This window comes from Equus przewalskii, chromosome 8 (assembly GCF_037783145.1).
Source record: "Equus przewalskii isolate Varuska chromosome 8, EquPr2, whole genome shotgun sequence".
NCBI lineage: Eukaryota > Metazoa > Chordata > Mammalia > Perissodactyla > Equidae > Equus > Equus przewalskii.
In genome coordinates, this window is record NC_091838.1 from 74,372,011 (window position 1) to 74,396,211 (window position 24,201).

Sequence of the window (24,201 nt, forward strand, 5' to 3'; positions counted from 1 at the left end):
ATGTTCTCAGCCTCCCATCACCATTCTTCTGAGGAAACTGCTTTCTGGCTAGTACCCCTGTCTGGGACGAGTTGTCTTTCAGAGAGCAAGTCTTAAATCCCCCTAAGTATCCCGGGGCGTGGGGACTCATCAGGACCAAAGGTGCTCTGTGGGCCACATTTTATTACTGAGGGGAGTAACTGTGTTGCACTCAGCCCCCCGCAGGGCCCAGCATCCTGGAGGCATCCTGGCTGTCCTCTCAGACTTCCTGGCTCCATCGGGTTCACACACCCTGGGAGGGCCTGCTTTTCAGAATCTTGATTCTCTTTCTCTCTCTCTCTCTCTGCCTCCCCACTGCCCCATTCCCCTCCTCCTCTGCCTGTAACTTTGGGCGAGTTAGGCTCAAGTCTCCTGTGCAGACCCCATCACTATAGGTTGGGTAGGGGAAGAACTAAGAAGCCAGAGGCCTTGTGTGGGGCTCCCGGCTCAGCCTCCCACTCAGCTGGGCTTTCTCCATAGCTCTGCATCGCCGGCTGGGGAGGACCTACCCAGAGATTAACAAAGTCCTCCTCTGGGTCCAACTGGCTGTGGCTCCTTGCAGGTGCAGGGCCTTTGGTAAGGCGCCCCGAGGAAGGAGAGACAAAGGCAGAGTTACTAAAACCCAAGTGTTTCCTTCTTTCCAACAAACCATGGTGTGGACGATGCCAAGCTCTCTCCTTCTGGGCCAATAAGAGTGGTCCTTTCCCCGGCTCAGCCTCCCGGCAGCTGAGTGGCCACAGGCAATCATGTCCCCTCGGAGCCTCATGAGCTCAGCTGGCAAGGGGGTCAGTACCTTCTGGTCACACCGACAGGAGAGGGTCACAGTGTGATACAGTGGCCTTTGGGGCTTTGTTAACGGCCCAACCAAAGAATCCAAGGCTGGGAGAGGACAGACCCTTCTCCGCCTGCCTGCTTCTGCTCACCTTTTCCAGATGTTTCCTCAGGACCACTTTTGATGGATGACACAGCCAACCCTAAGGACTTCATGCCAGCGGGGACAATGGTTACACTTCTGGCTGTGGCAACAATCTCTGCTGATCCTGAAAACACACAACTTTATGGTCTGTATTCAAAAAGTGGTTCAAGAAGAGATGTGCAGATGGACACATGGTCAAGGCCAAATCCAGACAGGTATTTCGGCACAATAAAGTGTTCAGAGAGTGTCCTCAGCCTGGGTTTGCAGACATCAGGGCAGTCTTGGGGATCCATGAATGCGACATGAGAATTTCCAGATTTTCTATGATAACCTTAAAACCAACAGGAGCCTCTGCTAGACCATCTGGATGACATCTCGCAGATGAGAACTGTCACAGCCGCTCAGGCCTGGGTTTGTGTTGTGTTTACTGTCATGCGCCTGCCAAGTGGAGGCCCATCATGGTGCTCACAGTGAAGACATAAAGGAATGGTGGAGAAATTAAGCCAACTCATGGTCTACAATAATTTAGACAAGCAAACTCCTCCTCAAACCCCTCAAACACTGCAGTAGCTTCTCATCATACTCAGAATTAAGTGCAAGGTCCTCACCATGGCCGGCAAGACTTCCGTGATCTGGCCTCCCTCACACAGGCTCCCTGGTACTGTCTGGATGCCCCTCTGCTCTTGCGTCTCAGTCCCACCTGACCTCATAGCCAGAGGCAGTCAAGTCTCCAGCCCACAGGCCAAAATCTCCAGCCCAGTCTGATCCAGACAAAGGGAGCATCCATGGCCTCCACTTCGCCCATCTGCTGACCCAGGCTTAGTTCCCAGTGTCTTTGGGTCCACTGACTTGCAGTCTTTCCCCAAACCCGCCATATTGGTTTGCTTCGTACTTCTGGGCTTCTGTCTCCTCTCACTCAACGCTCCAGTCCCGATGGTTTAGGAGCAATGCTGTAATAGCCCCTGTCGTAACCTCGGTCTCCTGGGTTTAGCATCCTGCCCAGTTCTCCAATCCCACAAATAGAAATCTGTTGGCCAGTTTCTTTCTATCATGCTCCTGACTACTGGAAAATGACCAAGACTCTCTCCTTGACCGAACTTTAGTCAGGCTCCTCTGAGCCCTCTTCTCAGCTAGGCCTCAACCTTGGCCTTTTGAGAACTGCAAACTCTTGGCATGAAGAATTTTGTGCCCTTCCCCCCACCCTCACTCAGAGACTTAAACAAACCCTAGCCTGGTTTTTAACAGCTGAAGCCATGTCCCCCGGATGGCCCAGCCCCCAACTCCCTCTTAAGTTCCTGCCTGAGAAGGCTCAAAGCAGCCCAGAGAATTCACTGTTCGAGATCCCACCTGACCTGACCCCTGCCTTACCTAACAGGTCTGGGGAAATGGCCCCTCTACCTGCTCTTTGAAACTATCCACTTCCCTGACTCTGCTGGGGCCCCTGCTAGTTTCCCCTCCATCCTCCCTCGTTCTCCCTTTCAGTGGCCCAATCACCTCTGCACAGATCCCAGTGGAGCTCAGTTTATCCTGAAAGCTCTCTCTCCCGCTGCAGAAGCCTAAATAAAACCTGTCGTGCCGCCTTTAACAAATGCCTGGCTGTTTCTCTTTGATGAAGCTTGCCAAATCATTGTAGTCAAGGGCAAAGAATATAGTTTTAGAGGTAAAGAAGCCCGACTTTGAATTTTAGCTCAGTCACACCCTGGATGGATGTCCTTGGGCAAATCACGCAGCCTCTCTCAATCTTACTCATGGTCTACTATTTTAACTATTAGTTAAATTATTAATAGTACCCATTTTGGCATTTGAATAATCCTTCAAGCTAAATGCCTAGCAAGGAGGAAACAGCTAAGAGTGGCCATTAGAATAGCTCAAGGAACGTGAAAACATCTGTCCATTTAATCTGGGGTGAAAGACACTCGAGATGGAAAGTTCTACATGTGGCTGGAGTTCCCAGAAGCCCATGTTCTGCTGCCTGTTGAGTCTGAGTCTCCTGCTGGAAGCTCTCACCCCTGAGGAAGAGCTTTCTGGATTATTGAGGCCCTACACTCCCCTTGGATGAGGGCAGTTGGTATTAACCACCTCCCTGGGGAGTGAATTCCTCTGGCCCCCGCACCTCCCATGCTGAGAAGGTCACAGTGCCTCTCAGGGCAAAAGTCAGCCCAAGTCTCGATACCCTGAGCTCCGATGCTGATGACCCACCTCCATAAATTCAGGCAAGATTTGGGAGTTCTGTCTAGGCCTGGTCAAAAGGTCCCCGAGTGAGAGCCCAGGCCAGGGCAGGTACAGAAAGTACCACTTTCAATTTTCATCAGAGAGGAGAAGGAAAAAATATAAGCTACCATCTTTTTTCTATTAAAATGGGTAGAGGTGTTTTGTTTGCTTGTTTTTAAATAATAGTACTCCAGTATTGGCTACTGGAATGTGCACATGAGTGTAAAGTGGCTCAACTTTTCTCCAGGGCAATTTGGCAACATATCAAGAGCCCTAAAATGATTACCTCCTTTATTCAGTAATTCAACTTCTAGGCGTTTATCCTGACGAATTAACTAGCAGTGGAGGGGCATAAAGAAAGTGCGTATCTATTATTTATAATAACAAATGATAGAAATAATTGGTTAAGTCAAGTATGGGATTCCATACATGGAGCTACTGTACACCCACTAAAAAGGATGTTACAGAGAAATATTCAACGTCAGGAGAACATCATCACATTGTATGAAGTGATGCAACCAAGACTGCGAAGCTACGGCTGCCAGGTGACATCAGATTCATTTTATTCATGTTCGTAGATATGTTTAGGAGAAAGCATCTTCAAATATTAAAAGTGGCTATCTTTATAATGTGGAATTACAGGTGATTTGAATAGAAAACTATAGTTTTCTCTATTTTTCTAACTGGATCTCTTTAGCAGGTAAGTTTCCATTTCTTCCTACTAATGGATCTATCTTTTAATTTCGTTTGTCTACCTTTGGGCATAAAAGTAAATTGGCTTCAATGATTTCTTCTGTTTTTGGAGCACACCTGGTTTCATAAAGGTACAGGGGACAACACTGTATACAGAGACAGGGGAAGCTGAGGGCACGTACCTGGAGGCGGTGTGGCCCTCTCGGCTTCTGGATCTTCCCGGTCTTGGCCTGGTTCTGTTCCCAAAAGAAGAGAGACAGGGTGAGTGTCAACCCCAGCCTGTCCCACCACATTTCCCAGTGACGATTCCTATCCCACTGGGTACAGGAGGCAACGTGCTCTTCGCTCTGCCCCTGGTTGCCTCCCAGGAGAGCTGGTGATGACGGGGTCCCTGCTGAGTCAGAAAGACCCCCAGACACAGGCTTGCTAGCAAATGCAGCGGCAACTTGTCAGGCCGGAAGCAGGTAAATCTTTGAAATACTTTGGGAAAGCAGATTTCTCCAGAAGAGAAAAAGAAGAAAACACAAAAAATATTTTCATCGTATTTTTTTTGCACAGAGACGAATGGGGCAGCAGAACTGTGTGGTTCCAGTTGCTTCCTGCGTGGCTCCGGGAAGGCTCCTGAGCCTGGTTTCTTTGTAAAATGAGTCTGTTGTTGTTTAACTGTTACTAAGTTCCTGCTATGCTATAGACTGAATGTTTGTGTCCCCCCCCAAAATTCATATGTTGAAACGCCCCCCTTCCCCAATATAATGTTATTGGGCGGTGGGGACTGTAGGAGGTGAGTAGGTCATGAGGAGGAGTGGTCATGAATAGAATTCGTGCTTTTTTTTCTTTTTTTTGAGGAAGATTAGCCCTGAGCTAACTACTGCCAACCCTCCTCTTTTTGCTGAGGAAGACTGGCCCTGAGCTAACATCCATGCCCATCTTCCTCTACTTTATACATGGGATGCCTCCCACAGCATGGCTTTTGCCAAGCAGTGCCATCTCCGCACCCGGGATCCGAACTGGCGAACCCCGGGCCACTAAGAAGCAGAACGTGCGAACCTAACCGCTGCGCCACTAGGCCAGCCCCGTGCATCTCGAAAGAGATGCCAGACAGCCTCCTTGCCCCTTCTGCCACTGAGGTTACCGCTGAGAAGATGGCCATCTCTGAACCAGGAAACGGACTCTCACCAGAACTTGACCATGCTTAATCTTGGCGCCTTAATCTTGGACTTCCAGCCTCAGGAACCAAGAAAAATAAATTTCTATTGTTTATGGCCACCTAGTCTGGGGTACTTTGTTAGAGCAGCCAGAGCAGACCAAGACCTACTGCATGTCAGGGACAACACTAAGAGTTTTGCTTGTATCAACTCTGCAACAACCTGATGAGCTAGTGCTGTGCTCCCTCTCACCCAGAGATGAAAAAGGGGGCACACAGAAACGTTAGATCACTTGCTCAAGGTCACGGAACTAGGAAGCGGCAGAATGCAAACCCAGGGCGCCTGGCTGAAGGTGACCCTCCTAACCACTAGGCTAGACTATTATTTCACTTCTGACTGTATCACAAAGAGCTAGAGATGGTGCTTCAAAATGCTTTGAAAAGGAAGGAATTGCCTTAAATTTGGTGTGTCAAAGATCAAGATTATGATGGTGTTATGTGAAAATCAGGCTTTGAAATGTACTGATGTGGACACAAATGCTCCGTCAGAGAGAATCTCAAGGGTTCTAAGCTGGGGCAGCTGGCTCTCTGCAAAGACAGAATGTACAGATTCAGAACTGAATGATTACTAAGCTGTACCGTACCATCCTGGGCCGAGGACGCTACCTCCCAGAGCTTCTCCTTTATCTGTGAAATGGCAGTAACAGGTCTCCTAGGACCCGGGTAACTCAGAGAACGTGTATGGGGCTCAGGAACACCCTGGCACACCCAGGTCCTCAACAATGTCACTGCCTGTTAACCAAGGAATCCATTTGTTTACTTATTCATTCTTGGTAATTACTGAATAGTTATTGTCAATGATTTATACTTATTAATAAAGGTTGATGGTTGTTACTCACCAAAAGCAAAGGAAACAGGTTAATTCTTCTAATGACATCTTGGCATAGATATTTTTAGGTAAAATGTGGTTCTCAGTGAGTCACTATTGTATAGTGGAAAGAAAGCAAGTCATACAGCTTGAAGTCTGGGGTTAGAGACCCGTTCAATAAGTCACTGGAACTTTTAACCTCCCAGAGCCTCGGTTTCGTACATAAGCTGCAAAATGGGTAGAGTATTTCCTCCAGACCCTCTCAAGAAGTGGTCACCAGAACTGAACACAAATATTTAGATGGCATTTCTCCACTGGATTCCATGATGTCCTCCTCAGAAGTCCCCTCTGCTTACTTGTCCCGGAGAGAGTGGTCAGTCGGTCAGCTCTGGGCTCAGCAGCCACTGTGAAAAGAAAGCACCCAACTTCAGTTATCGGTCCAGCTCGGCGTGTAAGCCAGGCAGGGGCCACCTGCAAATGAATCAGGTTTGGGAGCGGAGGGACTGAGGAGTGGCGGTCATGGCAAGCTGATAGGGGACTGTGTCTGCACATGGGTGCCCACTTAGGTCTCCATTCAGTGGACAAGCCGCCAGATAGGGTCAGTCCTGTGTTTAGGCAAAGACACCAGCCAACAGCCTCTTTGGGAGAAAGGACCATTCTTTCCCCTGGTTGGAACAGGTCCTTGTGGGAAGACAGCTTAAGAGGGAGATTAGTCTGGAAGGATGGACACATCTCAGGTCTCAAATCTCAGCCCTACCACTTGGCTCTGTGCCTTGGACAACTTCTCTCTCCGTCTCAATTTACCATCTTAACACAGAGCTTATAGCAATTATTTCGTAGGGTTGTGTGAGCATTAAGTGAGATGACGTATTTTAAGCAAGTCGTTCAGTGTCCTGTGTGTGATTTGATGATGTGTTGTTTTTATAGCCACACTGAAATTTCTAGAAGAGGATGCTGGTCCAGAATCTTCCCAGGCTCTGTCTCATTTAATCCTTCTGCTACCCTAAAGGGTGGGTATAATCATCCCTTTCCAGGGACTGTTGACCCATGGCCCAACCCCCAGCCTGGTTTTGTAAATAAAGTTTTATGGAAACACAACCACACCCACCCAGTTACAGTTGTCTCTGGCTGCTTTCCTGCCGCAGCAGCAGGGTTGAGGTGCTGTGACAGAGGTCCCATGGCTCACAGAGTCTAAAGTATTAACTGTCTGGCCCTTTACAGAAAAATTTGCTGATCCCTGCTTTGTGCAAAGGAAGAAATTGAAGCTTAGAGAGATCAAACCACGCTTCCAGAGTCTCATAGTTTGAAAGATGGGGAAGCCAGGATGTCATTCCAGATCTGCCTGATGCCAAAATAATTGTTTCATTCTATGGTGGTGACAACAGTGACAAGCCCTGTATCTTTTCCTCACACACTGTCCGCTCTCTCCACTTAGACTCTAGGCTCCTTGAGGAACCTTGATTTCTTTACATCTTTCCCAGGGCCGTGCCAAAGGTGTTGGTGGTTCAGGTTGAAGAAAATGGAAAAAAATACCAATTTATGGGTTACTTTCTGACTGTCTGATGGGCCCGTGAAGTGCGCAGCATATCCTCAGTTTAGAATGGAAGTGGCACTGCCAGTCATGCTGGGAATGGTTGCTGCTTGGCCAGGGCACATGGTGGAGCTCGGGTTCAGGGTAGGTGCCATTCTCTCTTTTCTCTAGACCTGGGCCCCAAGGAGCTGTTGAGGGTGAGATGCCCTTGGACGTGGAGGATGGCCAGGAGGGAGCGGCGCCATGAGCCTCTGCTTCTATCCTCGCAGCAGCAGCAGCAGCAAAGGAGAGAAAGAAACAAACCTCTAGGGAGGTGGCTGTGCAGAGTGACCTCCCTGAGGTGTAGGGTTGCCAGATTTAGCCAATGAAAATACAAGAGGCCCAGTTAAATTTGACTTTCACATGAACAACAGAAGTATGAGTATGCCCGTGCGGATTCTGGGACATACTTATACTAAGAGTATTTGTGGTTCATCTGAAATTCAACTTTACATGGCTGAGGGTGGGCATCTTGCGTTTTATCTGACAATTCTACTGAGGTGGGAAGAGGAGTGTGGAAGAAAGCTGAGCAAGTCGAGAAGAGATGTGGGGGTCAGGAGGAACTAGGAATGGCTCTGGAATGTACTTTGGTGGTTCCATTGCAAACCCAAGCTGAGGGCATTTTAGAGGGGCTAATTCCAGCAAGAAGGCAGGTGGCACAGTTGGAACACGGGTATGAGGGTTGGAGGCCAGTCCCCTGGTGCTCACCTTCTCCTGAGAGGGCCGTCAGGCTGGTGTCTGTGGGCTCCACAGGAACCACTGAAAAAGAGAACCTCCAATAGCAATGACTGATGGACACAGTGTCAACACCAAGTGCCAACGATCTCAGAGGACGGGCTGGGGACTGCTGGCCCAGGGGAGGAAGGGGCCGTAAAAGCAGTTACCAGAGAAGGGCTGTTCATCTTGTCTTAGGATTCCCTGCCTCTCTCACACCTCCCCAAACATGGGGGTGCCCAGCAAGGCCCCAGCTCAGGAGGGCCTCCAGCCAGTGCTGGGTTCCGGTGGAGAAGGTGACACCATGGGACACAGGCTGAAGGCAATGAAAGGGCTGTGGAGTATGGTGTCCTGACTTGAGAAGACCTCTGTTCAAAAGGGAGGCAGGTGGCAGATAACAGAGAGCGCTGGACTCAGAAGATACATGGCAATACGATATGCGCACACACACTCATATACACAAGTACACATGCACACACGTACCTACCCACATCCATACACAAGCACACATTTCTGCATACACCCATACACACTCATATTCACACGTGCACACACCCACAAATCCGTGCGCTCACACCCACATCAGCTTCCTCTATCAAAGACTGCAGGGCTAGTTCTGAGAGAAAGAGACCCCAGCCCCAGGCGAGGAGGGACGCTCTGCAGAGGTGAGCTTGAACTTCCCATCTCCAGATACCCATGGTGTTGAGAGATCGTGGACTTTTGGTGAACAAGGAACGACAGGCATAAATTTAACCCCAGCTTTTTCCATGAGATGCATGTTTTAGAACAGGAATCACCAGTTGCTTAGTTCAGTAGACAGTGATGAAGAGCCTGTCCTGAAAAGAGACGCACTAAAAGCAGCCTCCCCTTGAAAGAGCCGCTGTCCAGATCTAGGTGCCCCTTTGGCTGCAGGCGCTGGAGGGCAGAGGAGGGAGGCAGCAGGTCTCCTCCTGGGAGGCCTCAGTAGTCGGGAGCTCACCCAGCTGGGAGGGACCTTGCTCCCTCTGAGCACTAGACCTCGTTCTGATCACATTGCATACCAGGGCTCTGACTATAGAGCCAGCAAGGAGACGGAAAAACTTGACATCTACATCCTAATTGGATTAAATCTATACCTGTCCATGTAGCAAGAGACAATGTTGGTGTTGTCCCACTAAGGTCATTTGATGTCGGATGTTTGAATTGGGTTTATCAGAAGTCATGGGATCTCCTGGCCAGGGGGAGGTGGGGACACCTCCAATGCCATGGGTCACTCCAGCTTCTGTGAGGCAGGCCCCTGGAGGAGGGGTATGCACCAGCTCCCATCAGTAGCCAGCCCCTGTAGTTCCAGTAAGAGGCAGGTTCCCTGGAAGGCCTTACCTCTGGGCAGAAGGGTCATCAGCTCTTTGCTGGTTGTCTCTGAGAAGAAAGCACATCAGAAAGTCTCCGTAGAGCAGTAGGTTTGGGGGATGTTAGACGGTTATACTTAGCATCCGAAGATGCACGGCAGTGATGGGTCCCATACCAGCTCCTGCCCCAGATCATCAACCCAACCACTGACGCAGAACCCCATTCTTCCTACCCGGAGGCTGAGCCAGACAGAAGGAGGTGTCCAGAAGGTTCAGGGAAGAGTTGATACTGGATTGAGCCAAGCACTCGATGGCAGCCTTGTCACAGGTACACAGCAGGCGTTCACAAGTGTCCCTGGACTCTGCACAGAGCAAGGGCAAATTAGTTGGAAGACCTTGCTTGGAATCCTAAGAGGTAATACAGATTCCGAAACTGATTCCTGATCTGCCTAACAAAACCCCGATCCTCTTGTTGTCGCCGTCATCTCATGTGTGTCAATTCCATCTCTTCCGTTGCATAGACCCAACCTGGGAGTCATACCCACTCCTTTCCTCTCACACTAATACCCAACCCATCAGGCCATCCTAGTGGTTCTACTTTCAGCCTATTTAGAGTCTGACCACACCTCCCCATCTCCACTCCACTACCCTGGACCAAACGCCCACCATCTCTTGCCTGAGTTATGTCAACGGTCCCCTAACTAGTCTCCCTGCCTCCTTTCTTGCTGCCCGGTCTATTCTCATTGAGGAGCCAGAACAATTCCTTTAAAACTCAGGTCAGTCCAGGTCTGTTTTTGTGTTCAGAACCCTCCAACAACTTCCCGACTCAAAGTCAAAGCCACCGCCCCCGTTCCTTCTCAGATCCCATCTCCTTCCCCTCCTCCCTCAGCACCCCATTTCTGACTCACTGGCTGCTGTTTCTCAAACACACCAGGCCCCTGGAGCCCCAGGGTCCAACCCTGTGCTGTGTCCCCCATCAGCTGCTCTTCTCGCTTCCTGCCTCGTCTCAGTCTTTGCTCAACTAGCATCTTCTCAGGGGGGCTCCTCTTGACTTTCCCATGGAAATAGGACCCCCACCCTGGCATCCCTATGCCTTTTCCCCGATTTATTTCCCTCCACAGCTCTTGTCACTATCTAACAAACTATATCATTTATTTTTGATATTTTCAGAGTCTGACAGCCATGAGGAAATTGCAGAAGGTCAGGATACCCCAACACTGAGACGACTGTCTTGTACCTGGTGTAGGTGCTCAGTACGTATCTGTTGAATGAATGAAGGAATGAATGATGTTTTCCGTGTTTGCTGTGTACCTCACCTAGTGATCTACACCCATGGTTCTGCTCCCTCCTTTTCGAGGCCCCATCCTCCAGCCGGTCCATGTTACCTGGACTTTGGAGCCAGTCAAACCTGAGTTCAAATCCTGGCTCTGCCACTTGGCAGCCATGTGACTTTGGGCAAGTTATTTAATTTCTCTGAGCTTTCCTCTCTTTGTCCTGAAACAGGGAATGATGACCCCCATCTAATAGGGTTGTTAGGACAGTCAGAGATGCTGAGTATAGAGCCTGCGTCACATAATAGGCACTCACACAGCGTAGCTCTAACACGGCCCCCCAACATGCCACGCTCCTCTCCCTCTGTGCCTTTGCCTACTCTACTTCCTCTGCCAGGATTGCCCTGAGACATGAAGCAAGATTCCTGGGGTCACACAGTGAGTAAGGGGGATAGCTAAGATTTGGCCCTATGTGTGTCTGGTTCTTACAAACAGCAACAACCACAAGCCCTATTCATGCATCACTGCCTCTACCTTCCATCACTGAGTTCTTAACACAGCCAGTCACTGTGTTAACTGTTTTATGAGCATTATTTAATTGTCATAAAGTCTCTGAAGTAGCCTTTCTCCTCCCCATTTTGAGGTTCCAAGGAGGTAAGTAATTGCCCCAATGTCACAAGGAGGTAAGTAATTGCCCCAATGTCACTCAATGCATAAGTAGCAAACTATTTGCCCTTCCCAAGCTCCCAGGGTTGCAACAAGTATAAAATTAAAAATCAAATAATCTGCTGATCAATTATTATTTCAAAAACAGTTCAAAAAGCATTTATGGTTCCTCTACTTTATGCAAGGTAGAGATGCCATAGATCCGGCCCTCGTGGAGCTCTAGTATAGATGATGATGTGGCCATGGTGACGACGATGAGGGTGGGCCCTGGAAGCCCTCGGTCTGGTCCAGGCCTGGGGTCCCTAACTGTCATTTCTCAGCCCAGCCCTGGACACCTGGAGATGCTCACCACACGTGATCTTCCTGCTGACGCAGTTGACGTCTGTGCTGAGCTTGGCGGGGTCTTGGAGACAGTCCATGTCAGCAGCCTCCTCGTAGCAGCGGCGGTGCTGGAAGCAGCAGCTGTGGCGCGATGGGAAGGGTCAGGGCAAGAGCATGCGTTAGGGTTAGGAGAGGGGCAGGTGGTGCGTGATCATTCTGTGTCTCTGGGTGTTCCTGGCAGTGGTCTGTTTCAAATGCTCGGTGCACATACACACACGCGATATTCGAATTATATTACCCATGCAGCAGGCACTATTATTATTGTGAGCATTCACCTATGTGGGGACTGAGACACCTGGGCCTCTGTAACTTGCCAAGGTCAAGGGTGACCACAGAGTGAGGCTGACACTAACACGGGAGTCAGGTGGCTCTTGCAGTGCACACAGCGGGTCAGTGGAGATCAATGTAAAGAAGAAAATATATACAGGCAGTTGATGGCCTTGGGCAAACTACAAGTTTCTCACACTACCTAGCTCATAAAAATTTTGGGGATTCAGGAAAACATCTATATAGATCCTGCTGTGTGTTAGGGACTTAATGAATGGTAGCAATTATTCTCGGAATGTGGTGTGCAAGCTCAAGGTGGAGATAACCTGTCCTCCAGGAGTTTGGAAATCCCCACCCCAATCAACTGAACTGTGTAAAGTAATTGAAATAGGATGCGACCACCCATTCTGCCAGGTTTGGGCCATCGGTGCTTTGATCATTCAGACAGTGATGAATTACTGCTTCGTTTCTTTGACTTCCACATTTACAAGGTGTTTTAATAACTAAAGGAAGTGGTAAGGGAGGACCTTAAAGGCAAACGACTCCAGAAATGGCCCTGGCTCCATGCCCCGTACAGAATCAGTCTCTCCCTTTCTGAACGTCAATGAGCTGGCTCCAGGGGTCGGTTTGCTGATGGTCCCAGAGAGGGGAAGCTGCCCTCTTGTCCAGAAGTAACTTACACCAATGGGCTGTCTGATAGAGTACAGAGGGGAGGCCTTCCCTACCTTCTGTGAGTCTATAGATGAAAGCACATACGCTGCCGCACTGGATTTGTATAGTATCAGTGAGGTAGGGACGTGGATCCTGGAGCAGAGGTGAGATGTGGGTTCAATTGCCTGCTTCCATACTACTTCTGCTGCTGCTGTTACTGTGGCTTCAATTACTACTGTTACTACTGCTGCTACTTCTACTACTACCAGTAGTAATACTACCACCACTATAGGTTTACTAGTACTACGGCTGCCATTGTTATTGCTACTATTGCTACTATTATTACTACTACTACTACAGCTACTATGACAACTGTTCCTCCTACTAATGTTACTATTACTTCTTCTTCTACTACTACTACTACTACAGCTTTACTAGTACTGCTACTATTTGTTGCTATTAGTACCATTATTACTACTGTTACTACCAATACTGCTACAACTACTTTGACAACTGTTACTACTAGTATTGTTACTATCACTACTACTACTACTACAGCCCTATTATGATGGCTATTACTACTATCACTACTACTGTCATTACTATCACCATTACTACTACAGCCCTACTATTACGGTTACTATGACTACCAATCACTAATACTCTTGAAGACTTAATAAGCCAGGAAGAATCCCAACCACTTTCACTTGTATTTGGTCATTTAATCCTAAATAATGACTCTATGAGGTAGATATTATTATTACCTCCATTTTACAGACAAAGAAACTGGAGCATAAAGAAGTTAAATAACTCATCTAAGGTCACAGGGTCCACAAGGAAAAAAGAACTGGAATTACCGGGTCATAGGTGACCCATATCTTAAAACTCCAACAGACACCACGGCATTTTCCTAAGTGACCCTCCTGCTGCCAGTATCTGCTTGCCATACCCTTACTAACACTTGATGCTTCTAAGATTTTAAATTTTGTTGCACACACCCATACACACTCATGCACACACACACAGTCTAGGGAGCTTTCCACGTCCGAGCTCTGCCAAGTAGCAGCCGGCCTCCGTGAGCTCACCTTTCGGGCTTGCTCACCTGTCAGACTCGTCCACGGGCAGCCCTTCCATCTCGAACCTGCAGGCGCAGCCGTAGTCTTCGAAGTCGCGGGGGCAGAGCCCAGCCACACACTTCATACCGCTCACGAACTGCAGCAGCGCGGGGAAGTTGCTGAAGACGGCCTGCAGCCAGGTGAAGTGGGAGCCCAGGCAGTCTGCGGGAGGGGGAGCAGGGCGGGCACTGGGAACCCGAGTCGAGGAGGGAGCCCCCTTCTCGGACCTCCTACACCTCGGGCTGAGGTCCCTCATCAAGCTACTGAGCACCTGCTCTGCACTCAGGACTGTCTGGACAATTGAGGGAGGCAGGTGGATCAGCCATGGTCCGTGCTGGTAACAGCCATTTATCCGCTCTTCCTACCGACAAAACTGAAAAGTACTCAAGGAAGTGAGCCTTCTCCCCAGGTCCCTGGGGATGTTTCATGATCATTCTCAGCTGGTCATGGTAATCCCGTGCTTCCATGATGATGGTTGGGCTGGGGCTGAGCACGTGACCCAGATCTAGTCAAAACAACTGAAGGGGAAGTCTGTCAGAGGCTTTCAGAAAATATTTCTTCCTTAATAGAGAATAAAGGCATGTGAGAAGGTCCTTTTGATCCACACCTTTCTCCTTCCTTGAGTGTCGGTGAGGACCTGCTGGCTGGAACTGCAACTGCCTTGCAACCAGAGGCCCCAGCCCTAAAGATGAAAAACCGGTGTTCCCAGGGCAGCAGTGGAGCAAGACAGAAGGAGGCTGCTGGGTCCCTGAAACCCGTGGTGAGCTACTGCACCAACACTGGTGCCTCCGACGGCTTATGTGAGATGATTAAACCTCTTTATTATTTGTCATTATTACTTTGCTTAGTTAATCCCAAAAGATACAGTTGTTTTTGGGCACCTACTATGTGCCAGAAACTGGGCTAGATGCTTAACAACAGTTAAGATTGATAGAGCAATGCTTTAGAAAGCATTCACTTGGTCTGTTATCTCATAAACCTCCTGTGACTCCCGCAAGGCGGATGCTATTCCATCCCCTCCATTGCACAGGTAAAGAAACTGAAGGTCGAGACGTACCTGAGGTGTCAACCAGCGATGATGACTGACCCTAAGCAAAAATACTCTTGCAAACAAAATTGGCAAAAAAACCCAGAATCCAGTTTTTTTACTCTAAACCACAGGCTCACCGTCTCCGAGACTCTCTGCCTTCCTCACTGGAGGACCAGTGAGTGCTAAAGAGGGTGACCCCGCAGCACTGATTTAAAGCACAGGGTCATAAGAGGGAGCTTGGCGGGGTCAAAGAGTAGACTGTGAGGACCAGCTCCCTTCTGACTATTCTTCAAGCTCTTCCTACCTCATTCAAACTTCCTGTCCCACGTTTTGTTTCCACACAACCTAATCAGAAACATGAAGAAATGATTCTATACTGCCGGAAAAAGACACTCTAAGATTCGTGTGTGTCTGTGTGTGTTTATATAAACAGGCATTTTCATACAGAAACTTACAGGGCACCTGCACTTGGTCATATCCACATTTTAAGCACAGTCTTACACTCCGCTTTATCCAATCCAATAGCGGTTCAGAGTCTCCTTGCTCCTGTCAATCATATAATAATCTTATTTGGGGATATTTTTAGCAATCAATGCTAAGAAGCATCATGGGGTCCTGCAACTGATAGTCACGTGACGGATATGTAGTTGATAAATGGAACATTTGACACCTTTTGGAATTCTTAGCCTTTACGTATATTTATTAGTTAGGGAGAGAAAATAGAACTCCTTTGGTGTAGGGAGACTAAGCTCTGGACGCAGACGAGAACTCCTCCCTTCTGGCTGTGTGGCCTTGGGCGAGTCACTTAGCTCTCTTAGGCTCAGTTTCCTCACCTGTGAAATGGGGATCTCATTCCCTTCCTGGCCAGGTTGTGGTTAGGACGAATGAAGTCAGGACTCTGAAGGCACCTGGCTGCTCAGTGAGCCACCCTACAATAAAAGGCACCACTACTCCCCTCAGAACCTGGAGCACACTGTTCAGAGCTTGCTGGGGGGCCGTGGGGCTCAGAGGGCAGAGACCAAGACCCCGGTAATTTCCTTAGATTGCCCACACACGCCCCATGCCCTGACACTTGGTGGATAAAAGCAATTTTGAATTTAACTTACCAAAAATTTCGGCCACGCTTTCCACATTTTTAAACACCCCATTGAAGAATGTGATATCTAAGTGGAAGGGAGAGAAAATAAATCAGAGACAGTGCTTTCCCCCTTTCGCCTTCCATGTCCACCCCCTGGGCGAAGAGTAGGTCAAACTCTTCTTCTAAGGGTAGATTCGACCTTGGGCTAACGTTCTAGTTAACATGGGTTACCATGAAGACCTGATAAGATGAAATGGGAACTGCGTTACTAGGCAGCATCGCTCAATGATAAAAAGACCCCTGGATGATGAGGTGTATCTGGACCGGCAGGCGCTGTGGATGAACTATGAATACCTGGTGGCAAGTCATCATTTTGGGTCTCCCTCAGTGTGATAACTCTTGCAACTGGGCACCTCCCTTCTGGGCATCCTAGAAATTATACCTATGGAGTAGTTACTAGAGATACTGATTTATGGAAAATGAAGCTTCTAGGTGAGGGTGGGTCCTATGGCTGCTCCACGTGAGCCCCATTCCCTTGCACCAGAGCTGTTACCTGGGGGCTCCTGGATTGCTGTGTATTTGCTGCCAGGCTACCCTGGCTGAAGAGGAATGGCTGCCATGGCCGGCTGGCACACTGTGTTAGCTGGCCTTGATTCTTCTAAGTGCCAAGTGTGGCCGGTGAGACTAAATATCTACCTGCAGAAGCCTGCTTGGTGGGCCTTGCACTTCCCATGGGGTTATGCCATTTGGAGAGGGAGCAAATTGTCATTTGGGTCTGGGCAGGACTGAGCACTTCGCTTGCATGGGCTCAAGCACAAATAATTTGGTTGACTCAGCTCGCCTCTCTGAAAAATCAGAAATGAACCCTTAATTCAGAGCTACCATCACCAGTTAGTTCACTATGCATTATGTCCTTCAGAAATACCCATCTAAGAATCTGCCTGAGAAATCTTTATAATCCATCACCAGGAAAACTTTCCCTTCCCCAAGAGAGAATTGTGAATCCTCCTTTCTAATAACTAGAGCACTGCAATGCATCATCTTTCTTTTTTTGCCCTGCCTTCTAGGAAGCTCAGAGCTCAATCTGAAGCTAAAATACAGTTACTATATAATCCTCCGCATAAGTCCATTTACTTCCTTTTCCTAGTTTCTCCTTTTAGGTGACCTTTGTCTTCTGATGGGAGTTTTTATTACTTGTCTCAAAGGATGGGGGAGACGACATGGGACACTATTGTGGGAGAGGCTTTTGGGTCTCATTTGAATCACTTTACATACAGTTGCCACAGCAGTGGCTCTGGCGTGTGTTTAGAAGAGCTCTTTTCTCTGCCAATATCCTAGACAGATTTCTACCCAGGTTGGTCTCTTAATAAAAGTTCAAAGAATCCTTACTGATATTTTTTGAGAGTCCTGCAGGCAGCTCCCGTGGAAGGTGTGGGGTGTCCAGAGGGTGGCCCCCTATAATCGAGGAGGAGAGCAGGGTTAGCACGAACACTGCCGCTGCCCACTTGCTGGGCTCAGGCAGGGAGGCAGCAGCCAGGAGGGGTGGCAACAAGCATGAATGTAAATTCAATTCTATGCATATTTTTCTAGTACCTGCTGTGTACTAGGCGTCTGTGGTAGCTCCTCAAGAAAACAAAGGAGTGGCCAGGGTGGCCCCAGGGTTTTACACTGGTTCACCTTAAGAGCAGCCTTCTGGTTGAGGGTTGAGAGATTTGGGGACTTATCTTGAAGCTCGTGTTGCATATGAAGCAGAGCATTTTAATTTAGATTGCATGTTTGTTTGGAGTGTCTTGAGATGAAAGATTGGTGGAAATAAGTACAGACATGGAAAGGACCCCAGCCCCGAAGGAGCTGTAGTGGAGGACAGAGGTTTGCCCCACATTATCGGCATCAAATCCACCTGGAATGCAGGCTCAGTAAACATTCTGATCTCTGTGCCCTCACCCCGGTCTGATCCAACAGGTCTGCAGTGGGGCTCAGAAATAGGCATTTTTAATGAGCTCCCAGCTGGTTTTAAAGCTGACAGTCTAGAAACAGCACCTGGAGAAATATTGCTCGGGGGAAAATGATGATAGAGTGGTGGAGCTACAGCAGCGCCCAAATATCACCACCACCTTCAGTCCACATCTCCTCACAACGGGAGCGTGAGAACGCAGCCTGGGGCAATGGGGACAAAGAGATGGGAGCTGGAATCTCCGTTCAGCTGAGGACCAGCTCCCCAGAGGCTCAGAGAGCTTACAGACTTGTCCACAATATTTTTTTCCCCCTACAGTTATATACAGCATGTGAGTAGTCTGAAAATGTTGAAAATTTTTTGTCTTTCATCACAAAGTGGTCAGTTTAGTCAGGCCAATTAGTTTGACGTTGTTTGGAAACCTGAAAATCTGAAAGCCTTCACAGAAGCCTGTTAGCTTAAATCTGTTTAGGAGGATGCCCCTGTGATGCCTGACCTGGCCCTCCTTGGCTTAGAGCAGGTTTGTCAGCCTCACACTGTTGACATTTTGGGTTGGATGATTTTCTGTTGTGGGAGGTTGTCCTGTGCATTTTGGGGGGATGAAAGCACCCCTGGTTGAGACCCAGGGCTTAGAGAGAAAGAATTTGGGCAAAAGAGAGGGATCTTGGCTGAAATAGTGATCATCTGTCTGGATGTTGTGTCTTAGGTTATCCCTTCAACCAACATCCAGAAGATGCCACAGTTACTTTCTTCACATAAAATCCATTCCCCTTAGAGTTTCCAGAAAACCTCACAAGAAAGAAAGAACTCCACGGAGTCCTTTCTAATGGAGACAATCTCACTGGTGAGAGAAGTAACGATGGCAGAAGCAACAACGTTTGTCAATGCTGCCAGTACTGGGACTGGAATTTTCAGCATGCCATCTCCATGAGATCCTCAAATTTCAGTCACTGGTATATCATCTGTGGTATTATTTCTTAATATATACTTCTAAGTCATTTTTCATTTTATTAAAAGAGAGTTTGATTTACTTTCCAATTATAAAGGGTTTGTTTCATCTGGTAGTCCCAACGACTCTAAACTTATCTGCACACAATAACTTGGTCTCAAAATACATAAAGCCAAATTTGACAGAATTTCAAAGAGAAAACTTCAAATTGTTTTTGTGGAAGATTTTTCTTAACAAGCCAACTCACTTTTTAAAAAGATAAATACATTTATTTTTAAAGGAAACTTTTAATTATAAATGGAAAACCAGTATAAGTTGCTATGATTAGAAGGAATAGAAAGAAAATGTAAAAAGTGTAAAAGTGTCAAACAAAATAAAATAAAAATTAAGTTTAAAAAAGAGTCCTCTGGGGCTGGCACAGTGGTTAAGTTGATGCACTCTGCTTTGGCTGCTCAGGGTTTGCTGGTTTGGATCCTGGGCGCAGACCTATGCACTGCTCATCAAGCCATGGCAGGCATCCCACATATAAAGTAGTGGAAGATGGGCATGGATGTTAGCTCAGGGCCAATCTTCCTCAAAAAAAAAAAAGAATCATCTGTGTGTTATCCATTATCATCTGTGTACCCCCAGCAGTCCACGTTATTTCATGTGATCTCACAAACACCTCATGATGTAGGTATAGTTATTCCACTTTACAGATGAGAGGACTGGAGTCAGAGAGATGGAGAACCTTGCTCCTGATCAGAAAACCAAAAAGTTACTAAGCTGGGATGAGAATCCACATCTGTTGGACTCCAGAGGCATTGCCCTCTGTGCCGTGGTACATATAAATGCCACAGGTTCACAGCAGGAAGATCTCCTGGCTTTGGAATGATTGAGGAAGGCCTTGAGCTGCCCTAAAGAGTAGGCAGAAGTTGAACAGGAGTTGGATAAATGAGTGAAGGACATTTCTGAAAAAGGGAAACAGAGGAAAGAGAGATGGCTGCAAGGACAAGTGAGGGGGCTGTAGGGAACAGCATAGCCAGAGGAGGGATACCAGTAAGAGCAGTAGGTTGGGAGCTGGGAATCTCACATACCAGTCCTCACTCTGCCTCAAGTCTCACCCTACAGTTTCCTCCTCTCTGGACTGCGGGCTGGATAGGATCATCTTTACATCCCTTCTAAGCTGAAATGTTGCTTTTTTTTCTTCCTCAGTGTAAAGAACAAAATGTTTATTGAGATCTTTCCTGGGTGAGGATGTATCATGCAAGTCATGACGTATACATTGTGTCACTTTATGTTCACAAACATCCTGCTAGGCAGATACAGTTGTCTCCATTTTACAGAGGATCAAATGGAGGTCCAAAGAGGAAAGATAACAGCTGCAAGTCAGCAGCTGGGATGAAGGAGAGGGGGCCTCTAACATCGCTTTCTGACTCTATTCCAGTGTCTGTTTCCATTGCCCTGCAGCCTCCCAGAATCCTCTGGGCAGAGGTGGCTGCAGTAAGGTTTGCAAACATCCTGGAGCCCTCGCTTAGAGGCAGGATGTGTCCCAGGTCCCAGGAAGAGGCTTATGTTACTGAGGATGGCTGCCCATGTGAGGCATTTCAGGTTACCCTTCCCTAGTGGGTGAGTCTTCATGGAGAGCATATTCCTGCAACTCTGGCCACACTGTGCCTGTTTAGAATCTTCCACGCCTTCCCTTAGAGGGGCCTTCAAGAGCCACATCCTCTGGATCCTCCTCCCTTTGCAGCCTCCCTTCCTGCAGCTCTGCCCCTCCCTGCTCCTGCCACAGCCAACTGCCCCAGGTCCCTAGGTCTTTGCCCAGAAAGCCCCCGAAATGTTCCGGTGAGGTAGGGCTTAGCTCTTCCATTAAATGACATGTTAGGGTTGACGCAGTGGCACAGTCGAGGTTTGGAGTCAAGTCTGTCAGGCTCAAAGCAGTCATGTTTGATGTGAACTTGAACCATGCAGAAGTGACACAGTGCAATACAAAATACTAATGACGTATCTGTTTATGCATACAGTTTGAAATAATGCAAAGCAGCACACGCCATAGCATTCCAAAAACGGCAGCTGAAGAAGTGGTACCCTCTGATACATCCTGCCTCATCGTGGTGTGACGTCAGCAGGTAAATGTTAGTTAAGTGGTTGGGCTTGTGCTATGCTGAAAAATTGCAACCTCTGTTCCATAACTTTGGGATGAAAGCTGTGAAGGCTATGATAGCCAAAAAGCTTTGGAAGAGGCCATCAGCTCCCAGATTTTCCAGGCTCTCCACTGAGGAGACGGCACTTTGCAAAATGCTACCACTGTGCTGAGAACACAAGAAGATGCTGTTAATCAGGCACATTTTTAGATCCACGGAGAACGGGAAAAATGCCACTGACTCAGCTCTTGATCCACACCCCATCCTGCACCCTGATGAGCTTCTGAACAACAGCCGCCCGGGATTCACGCCACCCGAGATGTAGCCCTCCGCCCTGCATTTATCGACGGTCAAAACGCCATCCAAGGAGGCAAGTTTTGGATTGAGTGAGACATTCGGGCAGGTAGCCGGTTGGACTTGGCCTTTTCCAAGCCTTGGTCACTAGGCTGGGCTGTGTCCCCAAAGGCCTTGAATACTCCTTAAGAAGCTGAGGGGTCCACAGCTTAAGGAGGGTTCGGAGCTTTGGTGTGAGATCAGGCAGCATCAGGCCTGAGAGACCTGTCAACGTGGGTTCAAAGAAGCATCGTGAAGATCAAAAGAAAGAACACGGGCAGGGATGCTCCGGACACTCACCTGTTAGTCCGGCCATTATCATGATGATGGTGGTGACCAACAGATGCTTCCACTCCCTGCTGCCCTTCCCCTCTACACCAACAAGTGTTTGCAACGCGTGCGTCTTACCTTCATCATCAACCTCATCCTTCTCCCCATGGAATTGTCTCGGGGACACAGACAACTTTAGCAGGCACTTGTCTGGGGGAGAGCAGCCTCCCAGTCTACAAACCCTGTGTGTGTTCCCCTGGGTCCAGGCAGCCCAGGCTCTCTGCCGTCAGACCCTCCAGGGATGGTTTGGAGGGAGACGCAGCCGCCCTCCTGTGGTCTGTGCGCAGACCTCCCACGTGATAAAGTCGGCCCACACCGGTTGTCCCTTCCCAGGCTGATGTGCTCTGTGGCCTTGGGCAGAGGCGGCCTCTCTAGACCTCTGATTTCTCACTCTAGATCACAAGGGAATGGGGACCTTGTGCTAAGAGTCACCTTGGGCTTTTCCAAATCAAAGGACAAGGACCCTAGACTTTTTCCCATTCCCTTGATGACACCAGTTGATGCTGACAGAATAGCCATGGTATGGAGTATGGCTAAGGAAGTATTGAAAGATGCCTCATAGAGTCACCTGAAGATGATTTGGAACAATGAAGAGTTTTCCAGCGGGCAAGGTGGGGAACAGGCAAAAGCAAAGACATAAAGATGTGAAATTGCATGGTGTATCTGAGGGACCACAGTGGGTTGGTATAACCGGGACCATGTCTGCTCCTGGACTCTACACTCCAACCATCCTGAATTGCTGTCAGTTCTCTAAGTGTGCCCTGGCCCCTGGGCCTTTGCACAGGCTGTGCCCTCTGCTGGATTACTTTGACCATGACTCAGCCTGGCTGACCCCTACTCACCATGTAAGCTTACTTTTAATAACATCGTGTGGAAGTCTTTTCTTACTCCCTCTCCACACTCTGGGGGACTTGGCTAATTGCCTGTTATCTGAGCTCCCATGCCCATCCTCTCTTCTGGTGACCTCTACCTGCCCTATTCATGATGATTCTCAGGGTCTCCTTATTTGGGGGTCTTTCCCATTAGACTCTGAACTCCCGAGGGCAGGTACCCCTCATTGTTGTAGTAGAAACTTAGCCAGTGTTTGTTGAGTGGATTAAAGGAAACAGAAAAGAATGACTCAGAAAGGCCGAGACAGGAGGCCCAGAGCCCAGTAACGTTTGGACTGACTGTCCTTGTCCAGGAGACAGAAAATGGGGAGGGGAGGGCCCTTCTGAAGACCCAGGACTGCAAACCCAGATCTCTCAGGGGGTCAGGCAGATAATGCAAACAAGTGAAGTGGCCCAGTGCTGGGAAGCAATAGGGAGTGGAGGGACTGCGGAGAACTAGAAAGACTCAGGTCACAGTGAGAGGGGCAGCTGAAACTTAGCTCTAGGCTTTGGGGAAGGAGTCTCACAATTTAGATTTTCCAAAATTTGTTGGAAATCTGAATTTTTTGTAAAATCTTCCCATTTTAAACTCTTGGCTCAAATTTAAAAGAAAATATTGTGCAGCCGGAACAAAGTAGGTCTGTAGGCTGGCTTAAGTTTGAGGGTGAAAGGAAGATATTTTGGGTACACGCAGAGGAGTTTGGGGGGCAGAACTCCATCTCGGTCAGCTGGGCAGGGTCTGAGCTGACAGAACATCTCGCTGCCTCTCTCTGCCAGGTTGTGGGTGTGGCTCCCATGCAGGGGGATTTCCTCCTGCCTGAGAGCCATGCGCCATGCAGGGACAATGCCCTGCAAAACAGACTCTCAGACCAGGAGGGAGAGTCCCGAGTGCAGTTCCACTGGAGCCCTTGTCACTGAGCCCACGGAATTGCTCCAGCACAGTTTACATTTGGCGTGATTGCCTCAGAAACTAGTTAGTTAGCATACCAGCCAACAGCAAAGAATACTGCTGCCCCCTTCAGCAGCAATTGTAAAATGCCGCCTGCTCCTTGCTAACCACCTCTCTGGTATTTCCTTTGTGCCACTGATCATTAAATCCTTGTTCTGGAGGGCGGGAGGTGATCTTATGGCTGATGTGTGCTAATAAGGTATGTTGGCTCCCCCAGGCTCTCACTTACTTTCAGAATATTGATGCCCACACCATTTCATTAGCAACTCGAAAAGTCTCCCTGGATTTTAAGTTGTTTATCCCAGAGGACTGAAGTAGTTCACTCACACAGTCCAGGGAGTGCGGGGGTGGGGGAGATGGAAGGTCACAGGCAACCTAAGGACAACGTTCACCAGAATGAAACTGATTCTGACTCAGAAAGAGTGAGGTTATAAGGGGAAGGCGGCTGGCCTTCGTGCTGTTCCAGGCTGCATTTTGCGTGCACCACCTCGCCTCATCCTCTGCCCAGTGCTGGGACGCACATAATGTCATTACCATTTTATAGACGATGAAACTGAAACTCATCAACGAAGATTTAGCATCCTCTGACGTAGGCCTCCCTTGATCCGGCCCCTAGTTCTGTCCACCCATCTCCTACCTTGACCTTTATGTTCCTGTGGTGCTCAGAAGCTTATCATTTTCTCGACAGCAAACTACTTCTTGCCAACCTGCCTTTGCTGGGCGGTGCCCCGGGCCAGGGGAGCTCTCCCATTTGTGTGCTTTCCTTTGCA

General features: G+C 48.5%; 1 protein-coding gene across 1 annotated transcript in view; it reads right to left on the reverse strand.

Moving 5' to 3' along the window:
• OC90 (otoconin 90) overlaps positions 1 to 24,201 on the reverse strand; it is a 33,264-nt gene that overhangs the window by 5,987 nt on the left and 3,076 nt on the right. Inside the window, exons 2-10 of the mRNA XM_070632052.1 lie at positions 17,311 to 17,376; positions 15,950 to 16,006; positions 13,801 to 13,975; positions 11,749 to 11,861; positions 9,696 to 9,824; positions 9,494 to 9,532; positions 8,129 to 8,179; positions 4,021 to 4,074; positions 942 to 1,058 (exon numbers count right to left, since the gene is read on the reverse strand). Of these exons, the coding sequence (XP_070488153.1) occupies positions 942 to 1,058; positions 4,021 to 4,074; positions 8,129 to 8,179; positions 9,494 to 9,532; positions 9,696 to 9,824; positions 11,749 to 11,861; positions 13,801 to 13,975; positions 15,950 to 16,006; positions 17,311 to 17,376 (801 nt within the window). The remainder of the gene's footprint in view (positions 1 to 941; positions 1,059 to 4,020; positions 4,075 to 8,128; positions 8,180 to 9,493; positions 9,533 to 9,695; positions 9,825 to 11,748; positions 11,862 to 13,800; positions 13,976 to 15,949; positions 16,007 to 17,310; positions 17,377 to 24,201) is intronic.